General features: G+C 38.2%; 2 protein-coding genes across 2 annotated transcripts; both read right to left on the bottom strand.

The window, feature by feature from the left end:
* Positions 1-791: 791 nt before the first annotated feature.
* Positions 792-1305, bottom strand: LOC129770179 (endocuticle structural glycoprotein ABD-5-like). The gene is made up of 2 exons (XM_055772845.1): positions 1130-1305; positions 792-1062 (listed from the first exon to the last, which is right to left on the bottom strand). Exons 1-2 carry the CDS (start codon positions 1252-1254, stop codon positions 873-875), a joined length of 315 nt encoding a protein of 104 aa, XP_055628820.1. The 5' UTR covers positions 1255-1305; the 3' UTR covers positions 792-872.
* A 23586-nt stretch (positions 1306-24891) lies between these two features.
* On the bottom strand, positions 24892-25357 carry LOC129769158 (larval cuticle protein 65Ag1-like). Its single transcript, XM_055771249.1, has one exon. The coding sequence runs from the start codon at positions 25277-25279 to the stop codon at positions 24968-24970; it is 312 nt and encodes a 103-aa protein (XP_055627224.1). The 5' UTR covers positions 25280-25357; the 3' UTR covers positions 24892-24967.
* Positions 25358-27768: the final 2411 nt, after the last annotated feature.

Genomic DNA, 27768 nt, shown 5'->3' with positions numbered 1-27768 from the left:
AAGGTTGGCGCATAAAAATCAAATTAGTTTTAAGGAATTTATGATATAACTAGTGCTTATTCAAATTACGTTTTCCATTTTTTCCTAAAACTAAATTAGAAATTTGGTTCATTGGCGCATAACCTCATGGAATGGGTCATTAGCTTAGTGGTTCAAAAGTTATGAATTTTTGAAAGAAGTCATTTTGAAAAAGGTGAAAAGAAATAATTTTTTTTCGAAATGGGAATGGAAACCCTAGTAAAAAAAATAGAAAAAATCGAGTGTATAATTTTGCGATAAGAAACAAAACTACCACTTTTCATGAAAATCTTAGAACTACTATACCGGTTTGACATTGATATCACAATATTACTATGCAGAAAATGAAGGCAGGTATAGAGGCGAATGAACTGCAAAGTTTATAGCCTTTTTAAAACAAAGAACGGAGCGGAATGGGAGGTATTCAGCGAAAAATGTGGAAGTTCATCAGAAAAGTAGATTTTTTTTTGTATTTTTTCCTTAAAGCTCAATACAAACCTACAGCAATATATTTTTAAGAATTTTTAACGTTATTTCCTCGTGGAGAAATTAGAAATTCCATGCAACCAAATACTATATGCATCAGACTTTAAGCTTTGAATAATCTTGAAATGTTTGAAATAATTCAATTATTGATTGGAAAACTGCTAAGATCCAATCTCTCTTAGAGAATAGAAATTAAGGATAATTATTCTACAATCTTGCATGATTACGCGATAGTTTCAGGATTTCTTTTACTGCTTTCCAACGTTGGTAAATTTTATAAACCGTTTTAAAAAAGACTCACAGCATCGATTTATTTCGTCACTAGATCCTAAATATAACAAAAAAACGGCGCACCAGTCACCAAACATTTAAGCACGAGGAATATGGGCCGCCTCCGGCTGGAATCCGTTCTCATCCGCAATGTAGTTCACAGTGTAGGTCTGTCCATCGTCGCCGACATAGGAGTACGAGCCGCGAACAACAAGGGCACTGACCTCATCATCGAATTTCTTGAGCTGAGCCTGTTCTACCTGCTGGATGCCGTTGCTGGTTTCATATCTGAAACGTTGATAAGTACCACCGATTAATATTGCATTTTTTGCGAATGTGCTCTGTCCACACTCACTTAAGATTGTAACCGCCAATTCCCTGGTGATCGTTCTCGTACTGCACAACGTGAGCGTCTTTCTCGTCAACGGGGGCAGCAAGGGCAACGGCCAGAACAGCAGCAAACACCACGATGAGCTTCATGTTTTATTTTTTTATTCGTGAGCTAGTTTCGCTATGTCTTCTCTTATAAATGGTCCTCTAAACACTGATATCACTCACAGTTAGCCGGATGGTATTTATATATCTATTCTCTCTTGTCGTAACGTATCCTTCGGAGAGATGGCGCCTTGAAGCCTAAGCTTCAACTATTTTCCATATTTACGGTGAAACAACATTTCGTCATACCACCACAGCTCCACAAAATACCATCTCCCAGACCGTGCTATGATTTACTTCCCCCAAATCGGCAAACGAGATCGAACAAAAGCGAATCAGTTTTTGGGCGGTTTTTTGAAACATTGTTAAATTGTTGAGTAGATGTCAGGATGTCCTGCCCCAAAAATCCCTCAAAACATAACGATGATAATTGTAACAAACATTTGTTTGTTTGCTAGACCAACAGTGAGCGCATCAACCCCGCTTTGGCCATCGGCCTTAAGCTCTCTTTGGAAGGGGGAATGCGTCACTAACCATGTCAACGTCTTCAGGGTTAGCTTTGGGTTGGCCAGTTTAAAGCTCATTGAGTATACCGGCTTGGCATGCATTCACCATCCGCTCATTATTCTCAGATATAGACGAAGTGATAAATATTCGTCGCATCAGTAGGCGGTTTTGCGATGCGACGGAACCGGTTCTGCTAATCTGTCCGACTGTGGGTCATCGCCGTTGTCAAATATTTATTAGTGCGTATGGTCGATGGTTTATGGAGTGCCACATGTAACTGTGCTAACCTTGGGGCACTGCGTTGATATCTGAAACCATACTCGACGATCACCAAAATAGACAAACCCATCGACACTGGTATTAGATGATCTATAGGCTTTTTATTTGTTTGCGAATGCGCAAACTTGAACTACATCGAAGGTCTGGCCCGGAGGCTGGAAAATGGATTTCGGACCGTTGGTTTCGGTGAAAGAAATCGATCCAATTATGTATAAATAGTAGGCTCTGATAGAATGCATTCAATTGATTATTGACTCTTATGAGTTCAGTGCCATTAACCTTCGTATAGGTCAGCCAATACATATAGAAACCCGTTTTTCGTATAATATTATCAGTTACATACTGTATTATTTTTCAGCTTCGTCTTTTTTTGCGGATTCATCCGGAAATAAACACGGTTTATCTAATTTCAATATTTTTGTTAACTCGATTTGAACTCATATTATTGATGTTTAACTCTTTGCGGTCGGAAATAATTTCCCTTGAAAGAGATTCTCTTATCATTCCACGCTAATAATATTTTGTTTATATCGAGTACTGTTATCTATTATTCATAGAAACTCCTTATACACCCGTGAAAAAGTTCACTATACATGAAAATTCGTTTATGAAAAAATGTAAACGATTACATCGTTGAATAAAGTATTTAGTATGATCCCTTGCTGTGGTAGCTGAGAGCAGACAAACGACTGCAAAGGGTTAATCTGCTGAAAAGAATTTAAAGTTTTCGTGTAATTGAATATATGTGATTAATTAAAAAAAACTGGGATAGCATCAACTTTAGAAACTGTTTGTTAACAATAGCTACTGAAAATTCTGAAAATCAACAGATTGATGATTTAAACTCATTGAAAAAATCGCTTTCGTTCGTTCAAATATGATCTTTCAGGAAACATTTCCCCCAGCGGTATTCTATTGTTGTTATGTGCTGCAAATCACGACATAAAAGAGAACGAGACAACTCTGCATCGGTTCGCACTTCATGATACACCGACACGCAAGCAAAACCATCATATACGCTTTCGGGGCAGAAAGCTTATTTTCTTCTTTGCCTCTAACATATGCATACCGACCTCTCCATGCATCATGAAACAGCAGGATCGTACGGACAACGCAAAGCGAAAGATTCATATTCAGCTTATGTAGCAGATCCTGATTTTTAAGTCTCAGAGAGTGCAAACTATATGATTATTTAGCTCGATAGAGGCTAAGGGAAGGGTAGTCAGATTATATTTGCCATTTTTAACGCCTGTATCCCTTGAAATGTGTATATTCATATAGACCGCATAGTTTTACTAGCAACACCGCTCTCTTTCCCCATTTGTTGCTCTCCGCAAATGGTGACCGAATGATGACGTAATTTTTCTTGTATCATTTATTGCTTTGCACTTGCCTGTGCAGTGGGTTTCGCAATAGTAGAGCGGGACGATATATGCGGTTCAAACTTGTATGCAGGTTTCGAAAATGGTATGCGATGTTTGATACAGATCGGATATGCAATCAACAGTCTTCGTTCCTCTCTCAGTTTAATCACTAAATATTACACAAGTGATTACTGACATTCATACAAGTATCTGAATGATCCTCTCATATTTGGTTATATGTTCGTGAGAGTTTACTTGCATGACACATTGTGTATCATTCGATTTTGATCGAAATCCAAACACTGCTTAACTGTGTAAAAAGTGGCCCCACAGTCGATTATAATTATAATTAATATTATAATTATAATTAACCAAAGTAACTTTACTTACAATACATATTAGACGGCACACTTGTTTCGCTCATTGTTTTTATAATTTTATTCTACCAAATTTTCATTTTTGTTATGATATTGGTGACCTCACATTTCTCCTTTAACTTCCTTCTCATAGTTGCCCAGGGGAGCAATGATTATACGCGAATACAAATTCCATCATAATTTTATAGGGATTGTCGTGCTTGCATCGTATCTATAGCGTTTTATTGCGTTGTCTGAAATTTTCATTATCCGTGGAGAACTCTCGATACAAATTGTACCCCATTATTTCAAACCATTGCACAATGGTCCAGGGGATGCATTTAAATGAAAATTAGCATTTAGAGCTCGACAGTTGTTCTCTAGACAAAAACTGTCTCAGACAAAGTTGTTACATATGACAGAGCGCTTATTTTCATGTTGCCAAAAATAGGGTGACCAACATTTTCGATGAAATAAAAAATTTATCTTTCTGATCTCTACAGATAGAGGTAAACATAGTTCGACAGTGTTGTAGTTCCAGTTATTTAAAACATCTTTGTAGAACAACGTTTTTTTTCTATCGCCTGAAATAACAGATATAACGCGTTTTTCCTAATTTGCGTTGGGGTCCTGTCCTGACTGTCTTCGAAAGACTTTTGAAACATACTGATACAAACATTTTGGGATGAAGAACTTGTCAATATCTCAACTTCACTCAAAGTTATTGATATTTCATCCTAAAAATACGTTTTTTTTCCAAAATATATATTTTTATCAAGGGTCATATGGCGTTAGCCTCACGGGGCCGGGAGTTCAATAATTTGACAATTTTTCTTATTATCTATGTTAGTAATATGTAACCGATTACTCGCGGTTGGCTCGAGGTTAGTATTACAAGTGTTTTCGTAATTCGGATGTTGCTGTCTCCAATGTTCTGTACGTGTGCCCGACACGGGATACTTCCTATTGGGACGCAGCTGACCCTTAATCAGCAACGCCCCCCTAGTATGTACCCCATATCTAGCGTGGTGCGTCTTTCTCGACTCGAGGAATCCAGGATAGAATGGTCACTAACCGGCGCAATCATCAGTTCATGTAGAGTTGTCATGAGCGGTACAACCTTTGGCTCTTGTTGAATGATCAGTGGACTGCACAATCTTTGGTCCGTGTATCTGTAAAGAGTGTGTGTATGTATTGCCGCGACTAAGTAAAAGTTTATCGATCGGATAGGAGGGATATGAAACGGGGACACAACGAAGGAAACATCATTAAACGTTGACATCGGCGTTTCTGAGGAACAGGTATAGATGAAGCAGAAGATCAGGATCACGGCTACCTAAGATATCCCGGACGGGGATCTCCGATTGTCTGCCTTGTGCTCTCAGTGCTCTAGAGAGCTGAGAGCGAGCAGTATGGAACCGGATACACGACCAGACAACATGCTCGATGTCGTGGTAGCCATCGCCACAATCACAAAGATTGTTTGCTGCGAGCCCAATGCGATAGAGATGCGCGTTTAGGTTGTAGTGATTGGACATAAGCCGAGATATCACGCGAATGAAATCACGACCTACATTCAATCCCTTGAACCATGCACTCGTCGAGACCTTAGGGATAATCGTGTGTAACCAACGACCGAACTCATCTCCACTCCACATGCGCTGCCAACTTACGAGGAATGTGAAAAAATTCATTATAGGCAATTTGCCTTTCAAAAAGTGTGCCTTCTGGAGCTACAGCTTTGATGTAGAATTTGGTCACCCTAAGGAAAAAAACGCTATTATTTTTTATTTTAAGATAGAAAAAAGCTTTATTCTACAAAGTTAATTAAAATAATTGGGGCTACAATATTGTCGAAATATGTTTATCTCTATCTATAAAGATAAGAAAGTGAGATTTTTTATTCCATCGACAATTTTGGTCACCCTATTTTTGATAACATAAAAATGAGCTCTCTATCATATGTAACAACTTTGTTGAAGACAGTTTATGTCTAAAGAATAAATATCTCCCACAAAATTGTTTTTAACTAAGTTGCATTAGGGTAACCATGAAAAAACCATTATATTCAAAATTCTACATCAAAATTGTCTTCGTACGACTTTTACAGCTTATCAATACCAACATTTTGCGATGCAGAATTTGTCAATATCTTAATCCTGCTCAAAGTTAATGATAGCTTTTCACCCAAAAACTCATAATATCAATTTTAATTTACTCAAATACAAAAAATAACATATATTTGAAAATCACATGTTAGGCTGTCAAAAAAGTCCTGCGGTATTTCCGCGAGATGTCGTTGTAAGCGCGTAGTTCTAGTTGTATTCATTGTATCGAGTCATACTATAGCTTGTTGGAAAGGTATTTTCCAACATATAATATAGTCCTTGACAGTGTTTTGTTTGGTTAAGTCGTTCGTGAGTTATAGTGTCGCAAATATGGAGCAAAATAAAGAGAAAAACCGACATATTTTACAGTACTACTATGACAAAGGCAAAAATGCATCTCAAGCTGCCAATAAAATTTGTGCAGTTTATGGACCCGATACAGTTTCCATTTCCACCGCACAACGATGGTTTCAACGTTTTTGTTCTGGTGTAGAGGTCGTCGAAGATGCGCCACGCTCCGGAAGGCCTGTCGTCGAAAATTGCTGAATTAGCCGAGAAAGACCGGCATAGTAACAGCCGTAGCATCGGCCAAGAGCTGGGGATAAGTCATCAAACCGTTATTAACCATTTGAAGAAGCTTGGATTCACAAAGAAGCTCGATGTATGGGTGCCACACACGTTGACGCAAAAAAAACATCATTGACCGTATCGACGCATGTGAATCGCTGCTGAATCGCAACAAAAACCGACCCGTTTCTGAAGCGGATGGTGACTGGCGATGAAAAGTGGGTCACCTACGACAACGTGAAGCGCAAACGGTCGTTGTCGAAGCCCACTGAAGCGGCTCAGACGGTGGCCAAGCCCTCATTAACGGCCAGGAAGGTTCTGCTGTGTGTTTGGTGGGATTGTCAAGGAATAATCTATTATGAGCTGCTTCCCTATGGCCAAACGCTCAATTCGGACCTGTACTGCCAACAACTGGACCGCTTGAAGGTAGCACTCATGAAGAAGAGGCCATCTTTGATAAACAGAGGCCGCATTGTCTTCCATCAGGACAACGCCAGGCCACACACTTCTTTGGTGACGCGCCAGAAGCTCCGGGAGCTCGGATGGGAGGTTCTTTTGCATCCGCCGTATAGTCCGGACCTTGCACCAAGTGACTACCACCTGTTTTTGTCCATGGCGAACGAGCTAGGTAGTATGAAGTTAGCCACAAAAAAGGCATGTGAAAATTGGCTATCCGAGTTTTTTGCCAATAAGGAAGCGAGCTTCTATAACAGGGGTATTATGAAGTTGGCATCTCGTTGGGAACAAGTCATCGAACAAAACGGCGCATATTTGACTTAAAACAGATGATTGTAACTAATTATATGAACAAATGAAAATTCATTGTATTATATAGAGTGAAGTTCTTTCAAATTCCGTCAACATTCATTTTTCATGTTTGCCCCAGAATGAATGGCAAGCAATTAAAGAGAGCGTATTTTTTGGGAAGAAATTTCAATAACATTGAGTGAAGTTGAGATATTGACAAGTTCTGCAAAATGTTTGTATAAGTATATTCTAAAAGTCTTTCGAAGACTGTTTATATGTAGAATTTGAAATATAAATGTTAGAGTACAAAACAGTTTTTTTTAATGGTGACCCCAACATAAATTAGGGAATAAGGCGCTATATCGGTTATTTCAAGAGAGAGGAAGAAACTTTGTTTTACAGTGATAGACATTCGTTTAGCCGCACTTGGAATAAAACTTGAAACACTTACAAAACAATCAGGAATGTTCTTTTTATCGCGATACTTATTTGTTGTAGTGGTAGTATATTTAAGTCAATTTTATTGAAAGGACGTGCGTCACAATGACACACACAAGGCGGCATCGGTGGATATAAACATTCAAACGTCGTTTTTGTCCGAGATATGCGTTTAGCCGCAGGGCATAAAAATCGAGTTTTCGCATAATCACCAAGCCTTTATCTGTGTTTTTTGAAAAAAATACTTGGGAATGTTCAATTTACAAGATAAATATTAGATGTGCAACGTAAGAAGTTGGTCAGATTAGTGATTTACATAGAATTTAAAGGAATGGCGAAAGGTATTCTATTGACGGAAGAGAGACGGAAAATGATAAAGATATTCAGTGAACAAAAGTTTTCTAATCACTCGATCGTAACAAAAATTGGTCTGTCTGAGTAAGTGGTACGGAATTTCTTTAAATAGTGCCAGAAATATAGGATATAACGACCAACAAATGGGAACACCAAAGTTACTTTGCGTCTTAAAGGTCGAATAAGACACGAAGCAACCAGGAAACGATGTCCTGCTCATACATTAAGGCAGAATCGGTTGTTCCAGTAACGAAGAGGCATATTGCGCGCATCTTGAGTGAGTCACCAAACATCATGTGGAAGAAACCTCAAGGGAAGCCGAAACTGACCGCCACCCATAAGCAGAACCATCTCATTTTCGCCCGGCAATACATGGAAAGGAAACTATAATGGAGAAATGTTGTATTTTCCGGCGACAAAAGTTCGATTTGGATGGTCCGGACTGTTACAGTTGCTATTGGTACAATTTAAGTCAACGGCATGTCGTTAGATCGAAGCGAAACTTTGGGGGCGGAAGTGTGGGGAGCCGTTTCCTATCACAACAAGCATCTCATTTGTATCATTTTCACCCGAATGAACTCCGAAAAGTATATTCAATTACTGAAGAATTGACCATTATGGATTGACCATTATGATTGGCCATATTGAGAATAACGCTACCGAGGATGTCGTCTTTTTCAGCAGGATTGTGCATAGATCCACGTTTCCAAGCAATCGAAGGCATGGTTTGCCGGGAAGGACATTCCGCTTCTTGAATGACCTGCTGGCAGTCGATTGCAATCCCATAGAGAACATATGGAGAACCTTGGCCGAGATGGTCTATGCAAACGGAAGACAATTTGACAACATTTCCAGTCTCAAGGCAGTAATTCAGGAATGTTGGGCTATAATCAATATGGCAACACTGTCTGACTCGATGCCAATTCGAGTTTTCAAAGTGATCCGAAATGGAGGTGGACATACTAAATATTAGCTACCGATTGGTCTCGAAATTTGCCGCACAAATTTTCTTTTATTGAAATTTTAGGATGCGACTAAACGAATGTCTACCCTGATTCCACATATTTGAATTACTTAGAAAACAAAAAATTAATTTATACTTTTTTTAGAATGAATTCGATGAAAATAAACAATAATCGTCTTTTATGAGCAAACTGTACAAAGAATTGATTTATTTTTAAAAATACTGAGGAAAAATAGGGTGCGGCCAAACTAATGTCTACCACTGTACAAAGATGTTTTAAATAACTGGAACTACAACATTTTCTATCTATAGAAATAAGAAAGTTAGATTTTTTATTCCATCGAAAATGTTGGTAATAATAATTTTGATTATTGACGCTAAAGAAACCCCAATGTTCAAGGATTATTTTTTTCACATCTTCCATTTTCCGGGAAATGTCTGTTCGAAAAATCGAACATTGGGCGAAACCCGTACATTTATTTTGCAAGTACAAATACACTGTGAACTAAAAGCCACATCAATTAGCATATATACGGCGTTAAAAAATGCATTTCTTTCATATTATGTGACGAACATGCACAAGAGAATGAAAGTCTCTGTGTATAAACCTGAATTAATCCACCTATGGTGAGATGTGATCATTCTTATTCCATGTAGTTTTAACTTATTATCGGTAAGCTTTTTCATTCAAACGAAAGCTATTGCTGTTATTTTTATTATTGGCATGGAAAAATGTCAGTGCTTACAATTTTTTTCTTTCCGATTATCCATTTCTCAAAAAATCGAGCAATTTCCAGAACCTGCAAAGTACAAATACGCTGGAAAAAAAACAATGACATTGAAGATAGGGAGGTTATTATTCGGATGAATATAATCATCATTTAGCTTTTTTGCTGGGCTCTGAAAACCCTATCCCGACCAATGCAAATTAAGCGTAGGCAGCATAAAGCAGGACTCGCGTTCTGGGGGCTCACGTATTGTTTGAAGTCATGTATGTTAATATTTGATCACGTTGGAAAGTTTCCTTTGGCAAGCGATATTTGGATACCCATCCGGAAGCTTTCTTGGCTATTTGAAATTAAAATTATTGCTGCAGAATCGCGCGGAGCACTTCATTTTTAATTTCAGATTATGATTTCTATGCTCATGATTTACTATGCTGGCTACAGAAAGATGGCCGTATAGGACCACCCCGTGTTTTTGTTCGTTGACATCGTGCACCGGATCCGGCGGAAGAATATTACTAACAGCAATCTCATTAGAATTATCGTTTCACGTACTAATGATTTCCTCCTGTTCCTCCATAAACGAAATTGTATCACCTGAGGTTATTACGGACAAAAATGTAACTTTTCGACAATATTTGTTTATTTATTTGATAGTTGCAAACATTCACAATTGAAAATGTAAAAAAAAAGAGAAAACCTTTCACCTTCCATAGTAAACAAACCAGAATGCGCTGTAGAGGTTGGATGTGTTGGTATTGATTCAGCAGAAAAAAAAATGTTCGTTATGGCACACGTTCGATTTTTCGAACACTCAATTTTCCCGACTGTTAATTTTCTGCAGGAGGCTCAATCGAATGGTTTTCGCCCTACATCACAATAGGTGTTCATTGTGGAGGCGATCCGGCGTAGTGGTAACATCCATGCCTCTCACGCTAAAGGTCACGAGTTCAATTCTCACTCCCGACATTCTTCCAAAAATGGAAGTAAAAGTGACGAACCAGCCAAATGAGTTGAAAGTCACTATAATACAGATAAAAAAAAATAGGTGTTCATTTGTCAAAGTAATACTGTAGAAAAGTTCACATATTTTTGTATTTTATTGGTTTTATTTTAAAGAAATTGAAAACACCTTCCAGACATACTTGCTTTTAATCGAATTTATTGCTTAATAAAGTTATACAAAAATGAATGAAATTGATGGTAAGTGGTAGCCAATAAACTAATCTATCGTTTGATGTCAAAACATCGTCATTTGGTTACTGTCCAAAGACATGAAAAATCATCAAAGTTGCTGTTCGATTTTTCGAACGGTTGGCGCAAAATGGGTTAAACTTCAGAATTATGCAGGATTTTTTTATACTAGAATACAGGTTGGACTCAATTATGTATGATTCGATTATATACAATATTGGACTCGATTATGTACAGTTGGAATTTTTTTTTATATTTCAATAATTACTTATTTCAAGAAAAACGTAATATTTCAACGTTAAGGTGAAATTTATATTTATTCAAACCCTGCTGGCGAGATCCTCTACGTGATATATATTTTGCGCAAAACTATTTGCAAATCAAAGGATCATCTCTGGATAACATTATGATCAGACTCAGTGCATTAGAAAAGGTTTTCTTGCTGCTGAAAGGAACAATCAAGCCGAAAAGACCATTCAAAAGACTTCATTAAAATCTAAGAAGAATTCGTCTTAAGATATAACTATTTCAAGTTTTCTTTGGAAAAATTACAACTAATCATAATTTTGTTTAAAGTCAAGATAGCGATATAGTGTATTCGACAAAGTTTTAGATCTTATTAAAATATGAACCTTCGTCAAAGACGTCAACTTTCGATCTTCAAAATTTTTTGGGGCATATTTTATTTTATTTTATTTTTAATACTTGCTGACCCGGCAAATTTCGTCCCGCCAAAAATTTGTTTTTTGTTATCAATACCTTCAAACACTGACGTTTTCTTACTATGAGCAAGTTCATGGATCCAATCGCAGAACTGTTCATTGATTGATCTTCTATTCTTCTCCTTTGAATTTACTTTTTACTATAAAATTCCTAGTATTTCTGACAAAATTCATCGTTATAATATCAGATTATTTTCAGGCACAATTCTCGTTCAAGATTTTTCAACCGCTTGTAAATAACAGCTCCGTTACATGGAATAAATATTTTATACAGAAAATATGATAGAATAAAGACAGCCATAAATCGAACAATTCCTTCCTTGAGTTCTGCTCATATCAACACATCTGGCGATCCTTTTTTTTGTATAGATAGAAGAAGATATAGGAGTGCGTTTCATCACATTAAAACCCATTTCCAGTTTCAAACAAAGATCAATTTCGCTAGCAAACATCTAATAGACTAACAGCACTTGTCACTATGTAATTGTAGAACATTTGGGAATTTAATTTTCCGAATTTTCTCTTTTTCCTTTAGAGTTTTCTGAAAATTTTCAATTGTCATGTTTGGCTGGAATATTTTTGGTTTAAATATGTGTAATATTTTAATGGGACTCCCTCTCCATTCCATAGAAGGGAGGGGTGTCATACAATTATAGAAACATTTCTCATACCCAAAAATCATCACATCCCAAATTGTGCTTGATTAGCTTTCGAGTTATGCAGAAATTTGTGTCAGAGAGCGGGAGGCGTGTCTAATCACCATAGAAATATTTATTGCTTGAGCTTGAGCTTGAGCTTGGGTAGACTGTACAATTCGTAGTTGCTCTCCGTATTGACCTGAACCAACCAAATTGCACAAAGAACACACAGAATGACGCTTGGGACTAGCAAATCATTCTCGTTGTGCAATTTTCGGTGATTCGAGCTTTCAATGGTCAATAACGACGCCGGCCATGTCCTCACAGTCACCATGGGAAGGGAAAGAATGTTAGTATGAAGGCCAGATGAGTCGCTTCGATAGCGTGGTTCCCTAGCGTTTATCATGGCACCATAGAAATAACTATTGCATCCTAAAACCTCCACATGCCAAATTTGGTTTCGTTTGCTTGATTAATTCTCTAGTAATTCAGAAATTTGTGTTCCATTCGTATGGCAGCCCCCCCTTAGAGAGGGGGGTGGAGAGTCTAACTACCATAGAAACATTTATTGTACCCTAAACCCTCAATATGCCTAATTTGGATTAATTTGCTTAATTAATTCTCGAGTAATGCAGAAATTTGTGTTCCATTCGTATGGCAGCCCACCTTTAGAGAGGGGGGTGGAGAGTCTAACCACCATAGAAACATTTATTGCACCCTAAAACCTCAATGTGCCTCATTTGGTTTCATTTGCTTGATTAATTCCCGAGTAATGTAAAAATTTGTGTTTAATTTGTATGGCAGTTACGAATTAAGCATTAATAGTATAAAAAACACGAAAAAAGTTGTCGAATAACTTTTTTCCTGTAAAAGCGCTCATCAACGTATGGGTGGCTTGTTGGAAATTGTAAGGGCTATTTATATCTATTTTTTCAGAATTTGAAAAAAAAACTTCCGAGAAAAATGAATTTCAATTTTCAATTTTTTTTTCCATCTATTTTTTTTTGCAAAAATTTGTTTGATAGTTTTCAATGAAAACTTAAATAATTCCCTACATTTCATTCCTTAACCAACATTTTGTATATCTTATAGCTTTAAAATTGAGATTATTAGAAAAAAAAAGAAAAAACTCAAAATTTCAGAAATTTTCTCACACATAATCTATCAGACCTACAAAATTTAAGTCAGAAAACGAAATGTAGGAAATTATTTATGTTTTCATTGAAAAATATCAAATAATTTTTTGAACAGAAATCCATTGAAAAAAAATTGAAAAATAAAAGTTTTTTTTAATTTTGACAATATCCAATAAGTTACCCATACATCGGAAGATGGACACTTTTAAAAGAAAAAAAATTCTTGTTTTTATTATATGATATGTTATTTAGAAACATATCAAGAACATGTCAAACGCGAGAATTACACACAAAACTGTAAAATTATCTAGAACATATTTTTTTAGGAGGCTCCTGGAGTCTTGTAAGGGGTATTGATATATATTATTTTTTAAAATTTTAAATTAATATGTTTTTGAGAAAAATGAATTTAGTTTTTTTTAATAATTTGTTTTAAACGAATTTTTTTTTATAAGTTTGATATTTTTTTATGAAAATTTGACTCACGAAATTCTGATCAAAGAATGAAATGTAGTAAAATTTTTTTTGACTCTTTCATAAAAGAAGTCTAATTTTTTCAAAAATTTCAAGTATGCAAAGTTGCATAAAAGACCCATGTGATTACCTACAACGTTTCACTGCTATCTGAGATGGTGCTGCCAACGGTCAGTCGAGTTGGCATAAAATTCGTCCACAATAAATTCGTTTAGCTTAAATTTGTTTTGACTTATTTTATTTTCCAGTTTTTAATAGATTATCTGTATCGTTGGCATATTTCTAAACGAAACCACTCAAGTGCGAACTCTATTGACTTTGACGATGTGTATATGCGGGATTTGCATGAAAAAAAGTAACTGGCCATTTTGATTTGGATTTTTCATGATCTACTGTGTTTTACTAGCCATTTCATTTGATACCCATAATGGAGGGTGTTCCGGGCTTTCACAGGTTAACTGGGTGCAAGAACCCGCGGCGACCCGTGTGAATCGAACGAATAAAAAGACGCGTTTTAACCTTTTAAACACAGGTGATATTTTCTCACACAATTTATTTTCACTGATGTGTTGCCGATGACCGATGGTGATGATAAGAGAGAATGAGTCTTATCTTTCGTCCGTATTTATAGGCTAAGCTAAGTTCCCTTATTTCCTCTTTGTGTATTGAAGAGAATCAATCGTAACGCATACTGCTGTTCAATATGAATCTGAAATTAGCCGTAACATACCGGCCGCCTTGAGTTCACTCAACATAAACTAAAGAATGATTATCATAATGTGTAAATTCTAACATTCTGAGAATCCTGAAGCTATTTTTTCACAATGATTACAATTGTTTGTTTGTTTGTTTGTTTTTTTTTTTGTTCACAACTTTGTCCCATACTGCGTCGACGACGACTTATTTCACACTTGATCGCTCGTCCATTTTTTGTAACCTTCTTGGTCAGAGATGTGGCAAACATCGCTCCGAAAGTCGAGATTCCGGTCCACCTGGTTATGCTGATGCTCCATGACCACGTTCTTTGGTGTTTTCTTCGACGTTGACAGATGATTGGTACGGTTGCTCTGTCGAGAAGGAAACGATTGAGCTCCATTTTTTTTCTCTCAAATAAATTACGTAACTTATGCTTCGGCCCCTGACATACACGGCCGGAAATGCCGCTATCTGCCAAAATGCCCCACCGGGGCCATCTCATGTTGATGATGAATATCCGCTGTAGGAGATGAAATGTAGATCCAGGGGGAATGATGGTTACGATCCTACTGTGAACAAAAAAAGGCGATTGGGTTCTGAACTCATGTTGAATTGGGGCAACATAACTTTAATTTCGCCCCCTGGCATTCACGGCGTTGCTACCACCGTTAATGGCCAATAGTGCCCCACATGGGGGCTATACTTATCTATACGTGTTGTAGAAAACGGTCGTCCAAATAGCGAACTTTGCATTCCGTTTGACGTCAATGTATCGTGGTGATGAGGCATACATCCAAGACAGATGATTGAAATTCATGAATCTGTCGGAGAAAAGAAAGCAGTAGGCTCCGGGAACAAACTGATAGGGTTGAACGTAACTTTAATGTTGGCCCCCTGGCCTCTACGGCAGGAAGTACCGTATGTTGCCAAAAATGCCCCAATGGGGGCTAAATTACTTGATTTAAATAATAACTAGAAATATGAAATTTAATGCGATGATGCTGATTCCGGTTGATTATCCAGTATAGGAAGGATACAAATTTTTGAAATCGATCTCCGATATGTTCCATCCTTGGTACGAACTGAGACGACTCTAATGTTCCCGTCTGTGCCTGGGTAAATTTCTGTGATGCGTCCTAGATGCCATCTAAGAGGAGGCACATTATCCTCCTTCAATAAAACCATTGTTCCAATGTGGACATTGTCCCTTCGTTTAGTCCACTTGTTGCGATTGTGTAGATCTGACAGGTAGTCAGATGACCAACGTTTCCAGATAATCTGGCAAAAATTCTGAACTCTCTGCCATCTGCTCAATCTATTCTCCGAGATTTCACAGAGGCTCGGCTCTGGAATGGCTGTGAGTGGGCGCTGAATCAAAAAGTGACCTGGGGTCAATGCTTCCAAGTCTCGTGGGTCATTGCTGATTGGAGTAAGCGGCCTCGAATTGAGGCACGCCTCAATTTGTGTAACAATAGTCAGCATTTCATCGTGTCTAAGAGTTCGGTTTCCAATTATCCTTCTCAAGTGTCCTTTGAGGGATTTTACCGCCGCTTCCCATAATCCTCCAAAGTTTGGGGATTTTGCGGGAATAAATTTGAAACTGATTGCATCTTTCGCTGCTTCAGTTGCAACTATTTCGCGAAATCGCTCTGCTCGGAACAATCGATTCAACTCACTTAATTCCCTTCTGGCACCTACGAAATTTGTAGCATTGTCGCACATCACAATTTCAGGTCTTCCACGCCGTGCTACAAATCTTTTCAAGGCTGCTAGAAATGCTTCTGCAGTCAAATCAGCTACTAACTCGACATGAATAGCTTTAACAACTAAGCAAACAAATATGCAAATGTAGCATTTGACAACGGATCCCTTTCGTTGGGAATACTGAATATTGAATGGACCACAATAGTCCATTCCAGTTCTCAAGAAAGGGGGTGCGGGTGTTACCCTCTCCATCGGTAAATCTCCCATGAGCTGTCCATGTACTTGTGGTTTCACTTTGAAACATGTGACACACTCTTGCACTACTCTTCTAGCAAGATTTTTCACGCTAATCGGCCAAAATCGTTCTCGTACACATGCGATAATTAATTGTGCTCCGCCATGTAGAAGTCTATGGTGGTAATCGATCAAAATCATCTTGGTGAGAGGGTGGTGATTAGACAATATAATAGGGTGCCGTCTTCTATGCGACACCGGAGCGTTCCGCAACCGGCCGCCAACGCATAATAATCCTTCTAATAAGACAGGATTCAACGAGTGCAGCCTGGACGTGGGTCGCACTTGTTGTCCTTTAGAGAGGTCTAAAATCTCTGAGGGAAAGCATTCCGACTGGGCTAATTTTACTAGTGCTATTAAGGCTTTCTCGTGGTCGCTTGCCGTAAGGATTCCTGTTTTTCTTGGCCCTTGGATTCCCATTTTACAATTTAGTGCAAACCGGCGTAGTAATGCTGTTAACCGCACAAGATTTAACAAGGAAGATCGTAACGCAAAAATTTCACTTCGAGGTGCAATTTGGATAGCAGCAGACACCGTTGATTTTTCCTCCAAGATAGCGGAATCAAATTGTTGTTCCGCGTACTCACTAATTGGCCATGAACTCGAATTTTCTTGCAACCAACATGGCCCATTCCACCATATTGTGGATTCAAGTAGCTGATTGGGTGTCACACCCCTCGATATAACATCAGCTGGATTCTCTACTCCAGCCACATGGTTCCATACTCCTCCTCTGGTGAGATGCTGGATCTCCGACACTCGATTCCCAACAAAAATATTCCATCGCGATGGATGTGATGATAGCCAACATTTGACTATCATGGAATCAGTCCAAAAAAACGCTTTTGCTGATATGTTCAAACTATCAGTAATTGATTCATAAAGATGAGCAAGAAGTAGCGCTGAAGATAACTCTAATCGTGGAATAGTTTGTTTCTTATTTCTTCTACCAATGTCGTCTAAAGGTGCGACTTTCGATTTCGCCATTATTAATCGAACAGTCACTTTGCCATCATTTGTAACGCATCTTAAATACATTGCGGCGCCGTATGCCTTTTCTGAGGCATCACAGAACCCGTGTAATTCACATTCGACTACGGTTTGATCGTACATAATCCATCGGGGTACGGAAATTTTTTCAAGATCATTCAGGTTACTTCTAAAGGTAAGCCATTGTGTGGTTAATTCATCGTTAAGTGGCTCATCCCATGAATATTTTTGCCTCCAAAGAACTTGCAAAAATAGCTTTGCCATTATTATTACAGGACCCACTACGCCAAATGGATCAAAAAGTCGTGCAGCGTCCGATAATACCGTACGGTGTGTAACTTGTGCACGTGGAAGCCAGCATGGCGTCTTGAATCGAAAACTGTCTGTTGCAGGTTCCCAGAATAAACCCAAAGTTTTAATAGTAGAGCTTGATGCATCGAAATCGAGTAACATTCTATTGTCTCTCAAGTTATCTGGTATCTTTTTCAGGATATCTGGGTTATTTGAATGCCATTTGCGCAAGTTGAAACCTGCAGATCTGAGGAGAGTGTGAACATCCTTGCACAATTTTAATCCTTCGTTTATTGTATCAGACCCAGCAAGCAAGTCATCAACATAAAAATTGTGCTTGATGACATTTGCTGCTGTCGGATGGCTTATACTCCCTTCATCGGCACACCTTTTCAAACATTTTGTTGCTAAATACGGCGCAGAAGACGTTCCATATGTGACCGTCGTTAACTGATATGAACGTATCGGTTCATCGATTGAGTCCCTCCACAAAATTCTTTGAAGAGGTTGATCCAGTTGATGTACGTTGACCATGCGGTACATCTTTTCAACGTCCCCGACTATTGCGAACTTGTGCAATCGGAAACGAATGAGTATGGACAAAATATCGTCCTGGACGACTGGTCCCACCATCAAAATGTCATTCAGTGATACTCCAGAATCAGTATCACACGAAGCATCAAACACCACTCTCAGCTTAGTGGTTGTGCTATCAGGCTTCATTACAGCATGATGTGGCATATAATATACATGTGGTGGTTCATTTTCATTTTCATCTACCGCTATCATATGTCCCATTGATAAGTACTCGCGAATAAACTCTGTATACAAAGCCTTCATTTCGAGGTTTACATTTAGCCGTTTTTCCAATGTGAGAAATCGTCTGGTTGCAATAGTTCTCGATTCTCCTAATCGATCCAACATAAATTCTTTTTTAGGTAGTCTTACACGAAATTTTCCATCTGTATCTCGAGTTGTGGTTTCCTCGAATATTCTCTCGCATGTCGATTCTTCAATTGAAAAACAACTCTTCGTACGGCAGGATTCCAACTCCCAAAATCTGGCTAGTTGTTCATAAATTTCCTCTGTAGAAACAGTGGCGACTATAGCACTGAAGGTATTCGCTGAAGGTAATTCTCCTGCTACGATCCACCCTAATTGAGTGTTTCTCAAAATAGGACCGTGTTGATCAAGCTTTATTTGATCGTTCAACAACAATTCATAGAAAATTGATACACCTAATATAACGTCGACGGTATTAGATTGATTGAAATAAGGATCAGCAAGACATACTCCATCGGGCAGATTCCACGAAGTAATATGGAAACTATGTTGTGGTAATTTCAGAGTGATGCGTGGCAGTACGAAGAACTTGATCTCCGTAGTAGTGAATGATGAAACTTGTGAATGAACCTTTGCTATCACGGCTTGTTTAGCTATTGTTAGCGAATCTCCAACTCCTTTAACGGGTAAATTTTCTCGACAACGTTTGAAGTCAAGCTTTTGGGAAATGTTTTCGGAAATTAAACAAATTTGAGAACCGTTGTCTAATAACGCACGGATTAGAATTGTGTTTCCGTTGCGATCACTGAGTTTGATCAATGCAGTTGACAAAATTGCAGTGTTTGGATTACGTTGAGTGTTGTACAATGTAGCGGTGTGGTGGATGGTAGTTGGTGTGGCAGTGGGAGGTGGCAAGCGCTCATGTGGTAGAGTGTTGTGTGAAACTGGCGTATGCTGTGAATGCTGGTGAGTATTATTCATCCGGAATTGTGTCTGACTATTTAATTGATGAGAGCGCAATGGTGAATTCGCGGCTTGAGGTCGTCGAGGACTCCACTGGATACGAGCATGATCACTAGTGATCTGGCCTTTGTCTTCGCTGTTACTTGTGGGTAGATGAAGCAAATAATGATGACGTTGTCCACACTTCTTACACATATCTTTCGAACACTCTGTAGCGAAGTGCCCAGCCACTAAACAATTTAAACACAGCCCATGTTTCCTCACTAGCATTTTCCTATCGATGACTCTCATCTTGCTAAACCGGTGACATTGTTCCACCATATGTGATCCTACATTGCAAATCACACAACCTTTATTGGTTGTCACAGTAGTATGTATGGCTGAACTCTTACAATATTTTCTTGCTTCAATACTCTTACGTGTGGTTGTTGATTGTAGTATTGCACAATGGTTGTCCAAAAATTCTATCATCGCATTGTAGCTGGGTATATTTTTCGAGTTGTAGTGCGTTTCCCAATGACGGAGAGTATCGTCATCCAATTTTTGCGATAGCATGAACGCTAAAAGCGTGCTCCAATTCTCCGTTCTTTCGCCCAACTTTTCCAATTGTTGGAGATGAATTTTAAATGTAGTCGTTAGAGTGTTCAATCCCTGAAAACTCTCACACCTCATTGTAGAGACATTAAATAGTGCCCTCAAATGTTCCTGTGCAATCAATTTGTGATTCTCGTATTTCGTTTCGAGAATGCTCCAGGCAAGAGTATAATTTGCAGCTATAACTTGTACTTGATTTATTTGAAATAATGCTTCATCCTTTAACGATGCTCGCAGATAGTTGAATTTATCCATCGCATTCAATTGATGGTTATCGTGAATGAGTGACTTAAAGTTATCTCGAAAATTAATCCACTCTGAAAGTTTGCCAGAAAATGTGGGGAGTCTAAGTTCCGGATATTTCGTTCGAGACTGCTGTGTAACTTCAACAGCTGCTGTGTGCTGAGCAGAAGTTGTCGCCCCTTGCGATTCACATTTTTTACTGAGCGCCTTCTTCAAATGAAAATATTGATTTTCAAACTCCTTGTAAATTCTAGCGTTCTTCAATTGAGTCTCATCTAACAACGCATTGGACTGCTCATCATCATCCATTGCCTTTTCAGCAACGTGGTCATCGGTGAGTAGTTCAATTTGTAACCTCACATCACAAAACTTCTCAAAGATTTCATCTAATCTTTTAATTCTGAATTCAACCGAATCTCTATCTCGTTCCTCCTGGTAGTTGGATAGGAACTCTTCAACATTCTCCAAAGATGCCCTTGTCTGGCGTTCTTGCTTCGCAAGTTGTCTCAAGTCAGTGGACGGCATTGTGTCAGCGCAATAGTACAGAGCACAAATTATAACAAAATTTTATAATAGATTGCTCCCTAGACCTCAAGCTTCCAAACGAATTGTAGTAAATTGCAAACGATCGTGATAAAGGACAAATTTTAGCAATCATCAAATTGTGCTATCGGCACATAGCGTTACTCAACCGGAGAAACTCAAAATCGTCCAGCACAGCTTCACTTAAACCAGCTATTGTTTCGTTAAATAATCAGTATCATAGAAATTGCGCTCTTTGTGGCTAGCGTATCATGCAAGCTAAGCCACCTCAACCACTCGATCTCACACACGCACACACACGCTCTTTGTACTTAGCTGAGTATAATTCTTGTAATAGACATCCTTCGTGTTGCTCCAGTCGATGGTCAATCCTCTTCGATGTGGATCCCGTGACAAAATCAGCAATTAACACTCCACTATGGTGAAATCACCGATATCTGCAGTTCTAGCAGTGTCCCAACACGCGCGTTAAATATTCTCGTGGACGCAAAGAACACCGGAAGTGCGCCTTATATTCACTGCGCAACGATTATGAGTTAGGAATGCCGCGACATCGAGAAATACTTTCGATATTTTTCCACTCGTTTGTGGAATTCAACGATTTTTTCACTTAACTGAAGGCAACGCGCACACTATTCGAACGCGTCGAAAACGCGGTCCCACGGATCTGAGCGATCCGGCTCGAAGGACCAGAAAATGTTCCGGGCTTTCACAGGTTAACTGGGTGCAAGAACCCGCGGCGACCCGTGTGAATCGAACGAATAAAAAGACGCGTTTTAACCTTTTAAACACAGGTGATATTTTCTCACACAATTTATTTTCACTGATGTGTTGCCGATGACCGATGGTGATGATAAGAGAGAATGAGTCTTATCTTTCGTCCGTATTTATAGGCTAAGCTAAGTTCCCTTATTTCCTCTTTGTGTATTGAAGAGAATCAATCGTAACGCATACTGCTGTTCAATATGAATCTGAAATTAGCCGTAACAGAGGGGGTTTGATAAATTATGTAGTCCGCTATTTTGGATACATACAAACATATCAAGCTAAATAAAACCGATCAAAAACAAACTAGGTAGAAAAAAGTTCCGAGTGATTTGGTAACACTGACAGTAAGTTAGCTCTTTTTTCAAACACCATAGTGGAGCGATTCGCTTCATTATTTTCACTCAAATGAGCAGTTATACATAACTTGTAACATTACGAAAAATGAACAAGTTTTATGCAATTTCTTGTGCTAAAGTTCAAATATGTATTTAATGAACAATGAGTTTCAATATGATGTTTTAACATAAAAAATATATTTTATAATACTTAATCGTGTGACATCTTTCGAAACAGTTCCCAACATGTTATCGTGGTTTTTGATTACATTCATCGCATAAATAATTGAATTTTTGACAAAATTCTGTTTTTCGAGATAACAGTAAATATCGAGGTTTCATGTAATTTTAAGAAATTTTAAATCGATTTTTTTTTGAAAGGCTCGATTTTATGTACTCTTTCCTTGGGTAATTTTTTTCGAATAGGGTATTTTATCGTGCAAATCAACATTTTGTAGGAAGTCCCGTGTGAAAAATCAAGATGACCGTTTTCATTGGCACCCTAAACCATATCTGCCGTTCTACGCATAGTTGTCACATGTTCCAAAATCAGCAACTGAGAAAAAGGCATTCAAAGTTTTCCAGTAGTTTTGTCTACCAGAAGTTTCAAGCATTTCGGTTTAGCAATACACTGTTTTTTATAAGCAGAAAACTATTGTTTCATGAAATGTTTAAAGATCCCCTCATTTGAGCCAATCAATCTTGGTTACAGGCTCAAAAATTCATGGTGGAACAGTTATGCCTAGATTATCAGCATGGGACAATTGAACTTGATGTTGGTTTTTGAAATACTGGGAACACACAATAAGTTATACCGCGTTTTTCCGAAAGATTATGCATGAAAATATCATTTTATGAAGAAGGGAGTGATCTGCAATACATTGCGGAATAGAAATCTCATTGTTTTTAGGAATTCGCTAACAAGGTATACACGTGTTCTGTTAAATTTTTTTTTTATTTGTTTGAGAATTAGTTCGTTCTTCCAAATCAGAAATGAGTGCATTAGCCCTGCTGAAAGCGTGACATAAAATTCTTGTACTTGGACCGATTTATTTCATATGGATCTACAAAACCTCTTCTTTAACATCTATATTTCAAATTCTACATCAAAACTGCCTTCGTACGACTTTTAGAGCTTATCAAGACCAACATTTTGCGATGCAGAAATTATCAATATCTTAATCCTACTGAAAGTTATTGATGGTTTTTACCCAATACCTCATGATTCCAATTTTAATTTACTCAAATACAAAAAAAATAACATGGTTTTGAAAATCATAAATCATGTAGAGTGAAATATTTTCTTTCGAATGCGGCTATTAAACTTCTATGTTTGCCCCAGAAAGAATGACGAACATTTGAAGAGAGCGTATTTTTTGGTATGAAATATTGAGTGAAGTTGAGATATTGAAAATATATATTCAGACCCGAAAAATGTTTGTTATCTTTAAAAGTTTACAAGTAGAAATAGAATTATACAGAGTGGTGCATAAGTTACGCAACGCTCTCTGAAGGAAAAAAAATAACGATCGCTTCAGTTATCGACTTTGTATCGTTTTTTATTTGAGAATAAAGATTTTGCATCGTGAGACATTTTTTATACGATTTTTTTTGTGCAAATCGGTTGCGTGACCCAGTAAAAGCAAAAAAAAACAGTTTTTTTCATAGTGACCCTAACGCAACGGTTATTTCAAGAGATAGGAAAAAACTTTGTTGAACGAAGATATCTCAAATAACTGGGACTACAACATTGTCGAACTATGTTTACCTCTATCTATAAAGATAAGAAACTTATATTTTTTATTTTATTTGATAACATGAAAATGAGCGCTCTATCATATGTAACAACTTTGTCGAAGACAGTTTTTGTCTAGAGAATAACCGCGAGCTCTAAATGCTAATTTCCACTTAAATGCACCACCTGGACCATTGTGCAATGGAGGCGCCTCTATTTGATGCCCTAACAAAGGAAAATCGAAATAAAATAAATATTTCTTTTGCTGTATCTATAGATTTCAAATATCATTTCTCAAAATTAAAGAGTAATAATATCTGGATATCAAAGATATGGCATAACATTATTTCAGGAGATTTCAGATTAAATAATATGTATGATGCTTGGAATTTCGTGCTCCCTTGGCCGAGTGGTTAGCGTCATAACTAACATGCCGGGTGTTCGGGTTCGATTCCCGTTCTGGTCGGGGGGATTTTTCGTCAAAGAAATTTCCTCCGACTTGCACTGTGATCACGCGTATTCTAGAGCTTGCCACTCAAAATGCATTCAAGGCGTGTTATTTGGCATAGAAATCTCAACTAAGTACTAATAAAAATGTAATACTACGTTGAGACGGCGAAGTTCCTCTAGGAACGTTAGTGCCATTGAAGAAGAAGAAGAAGATGCTTGGAATTTGGAATTTGAACATAAGCGTTTTACCTTCCAGATAAGTTCATCGCTTAAAACAAAGGCTGACTTGTTTCCACTTTTTCAAAAATTCTAAATTTAATGCAAACGGGTGAGCCCATAAAAGTATTCAATGCATCATCATTCGCTGGGAAAAAACATATATTGAAGCAATGTCTGATCGTTGTACATTTTCCCAACGACCTAAATGCCGTGAGATAAATGACGATTATCCTTAACCTGGAGGCTCAAAAAAGTTCTATTACTCCCACAAGAAGAACAGATGTTGATATTTCCCAGAACAAAAATGGCATAATTGAAAAAGAACCATTCAAGGAGAACTTTTAATCCATTCGTATTGTTCACCCTGAAGTCTGCATTTTCTTATGTCACTGTCATTCATCGTTGTTTTTTTGTTTTCGTTTCACGTCACAACTTTTATGCTCGCCACGAAGGGAATTTTTCACACAGTCTTTATCATGTTCAAATAAACAAACACAATCATTTTCCAAAAATGGCACAACATCACTTTTTATTTACAATACCAAACATATCACATTCTTTTAACAGTCGCTGCAATTTAAGCCCTTGGCAAATGAGCGGCCTCTGGCTGGAATCCGTTCTCGTCGGCAATGTAGTTCACGGTGTAAACCTGGCCGTCATCGGCGGTGAAGGAGTACGATCCACGCACAACGATGGCGGACGTTTCCGGTCCGAAGTTTCTCAGCTCAGCCTGCTCCTGCTGCTGGATTCCGTTGCTAGTCTCAACGGCATAGCTGTATCCGCCGACACCATGGTCGTTGTCGTATCGCAGGGTCTGGGCATCCTTGTTTGGGACTGGGACGGCGTAAGCGAACGCGAACAGCGCGACGAAAGCAAGAACGAATTTCATTTTGAGCTTGGAGGAAGAACTTCTTTGCAAACACTGAATGTTGTGATGTGCCGGTAATTCGACTAGGTTGTGAACTGAATGCATCTGGCTTAGCGCGTGCGTTATATATACACGCACCGAGCCAACCGTGATCGGATTCGAAATTCCGATTCAGGCGTATGACATTCATTTGGGCAGAAGCGAACATTCGAAAGAAGAAAAAAAAAAGGAGAATGTATCTTCACCGCGTTTGGCGGGGTTCCGCTGGAGCATCCAATTTGCAGTTACATTCAATTTCACCCCCCTCAAACCGAACATCTTCGATAGAGCAGCTTCGATAATGCTCAGCCTCTCGCTCTGTCCCACGAACGAGACGCCTCCGGGCTAGGCAAGCTAAATGTCAAGTGCAGAAGATTCAAAATTTTGGAGACGATCCAAACCCAAAAAATATAATTTAATCAAAGGTCAGTCAGTGGTCCCACGGAATCTAGATTAGAGCGATAAATTAGGAAGAGCACTCCGGACATAAAACAACAAACATTCTGAAGCAGCGTGAAGCCGGTCGCAAAGTGGTTTTCCTCTATTTTAGGGTCGTGTTCTTGAGTTCTGAAACGTGTCAAATCACATGCGATGGTACCTATTCAGTGATTTTGTATTTTTGTTCAAAATTTCATCGAACAACCACATCAAAACTATTCCGCCGTTTCAAAATGAGAGAAGACCATTTCAGCATTTGTTGCAATCTGATCATCAGTCGAACAAATATGCATCCATCTGTTTGACGATGCATTTGAGTCGAAATGGAAAGTCGTGGCGCCACGTAGACCAAGCTGGTTGCGTGTTACGCTGATCTAGGACCATCGTCAACCGGTTTTCTTCTTTTTCGAATCATGTGCCAGAGAACATTGTTCCCTAAATGACATTCTTCAAGTTGTTCACATTTGGTTCTTACATGTCTTCTGTTGAAGATGAGACAATGTTACAAGCAATAAGTTTTTTTTTTGCTGTTGTCATGTTCGGTTTTCCTCTGATAATAGATCTGGATTTATATGTAAACATGTAAGTATGATACATTTCCTAAGGGTACTTCATTATGTTTGGTGCTTTCCGCTGTTTGTCAACAGCTGGTGTCTACAGTAAGTGCTGGTCGATTTCCACATATTCAAAAAGCATAAACCATGCTTGGACATTTAGTGAACGAACTGCTATGTTACATTAGTGATTTTGTTTTTGCGTCATATTCTTTTGGTTGTCTGGAAATATCTGATTTCGTGCCAAATAATCGTAAGGGAAGTACTGATTGATTATTTCTAAGAAAACGGCGCAAACCAAAGATTTAACAGCGATGCTGCTTGAAGTGAAACAATGTGCTATTATTGGTGATTGGTCGCTTCAAAGACTGTGTTTTAGTAACATCCGGAGTTGTCTTTCAAGCCATATCCAAGTGATTACATGCGCTGGGCATTATTCAGAAGCACTTGGGTCCCTTATGATTTGAAGGCAAGCAACGTTTTTGTTTTGTTTGTGAACAACTGATCCAGCGGAAAAACAGAGAAGGTTTTCTTCACCGCATCCTGCTTTGTGATGGAAAATAGAGCTTCTATAGCATCGGATCGGCCAAATATTCACGCTTCGAAGATTATGCTACATATTTGATGAGACCAGGTTTATTATGAGTTGTCGAAACCTAATGAAACCTCCTCTGGGGAACGATATCGAATTCAATTGACTCGACTGAACCGAGCACTGTGCAAAAACCGTCACAACACGAACAGAAGCAATCGAAGTGATTTTATAGCATTCCAACGTTCGGTCTCACCTTTTCATGTTTTTATTTTTTTTCTGTTATACGAGGATGGAAAGAAAAATCCTTTATTTTTACGTAACCTTAAGAAGGTTTTATTTAGCACTAGCTGACCTGACGAACTTCGTCCCGCCCAAAATAGATTTTTTGATTTGAATACTTTCAAACATCCATGTTTTCTTACTAAGTGAACGTTAGTGAGTCCAACCACTGAACTCTTCATTGATTGATTACCCTTTGACCCTTTACAATTTCCTTTTACTATAAATTGTCTAGTACTTCTATAAAAATTCGTCCTTATAATATAAAGTTACTAGCTGACCCGGCAAACGTTGTTCTGCCATATAAATTACTTCTAGTGTATATTTTGACTGTTGAATAAAAAATAAGTAATGTATTGCAATACATGTACATACATGTATTGCAATTCATGTGTGTTCATATGATTCAACGATCTATAAAATTAATTGATTATGATCGATGAAGGATAGATTCCACGTGGATAGCAGATACGTGAAGATTTGACCGTGTATTACATTGGACCGTGGGAACTTCTCAAACCTGAGTGTGATGTGGAGATGGAGATGAGATCTATGATGTACAGAGAAATGGACCGGAACGATCGGATCTCAGGATTCGTCTTTTGCACTCAGAAATCTGATCATTCGTGCTATGAAATGTAGCAACCTTGCCTCGGTGCAAAATA

The sequence above is a fragment of the Toxorhynchites rutilus genome, chromosome 2 (assembly GCF_029784135.1).
Source record: "Toxorhynchites rutilus septentrionalis strain SRP chromosome 2, ASM2978413v1, whole genome shotgun sequence".
NCBI lineage: Eukaryota > Metazoa > Arthropoda > Insecta > Diptera > Culicidae > Toxorhynchites > Toxorhynchites rutilus.
The sequence above is the reverse complement of the archived record's forward strand: the minus strand, read 5'-3'. Positions and strand labels throughout refer to the sequence as shown.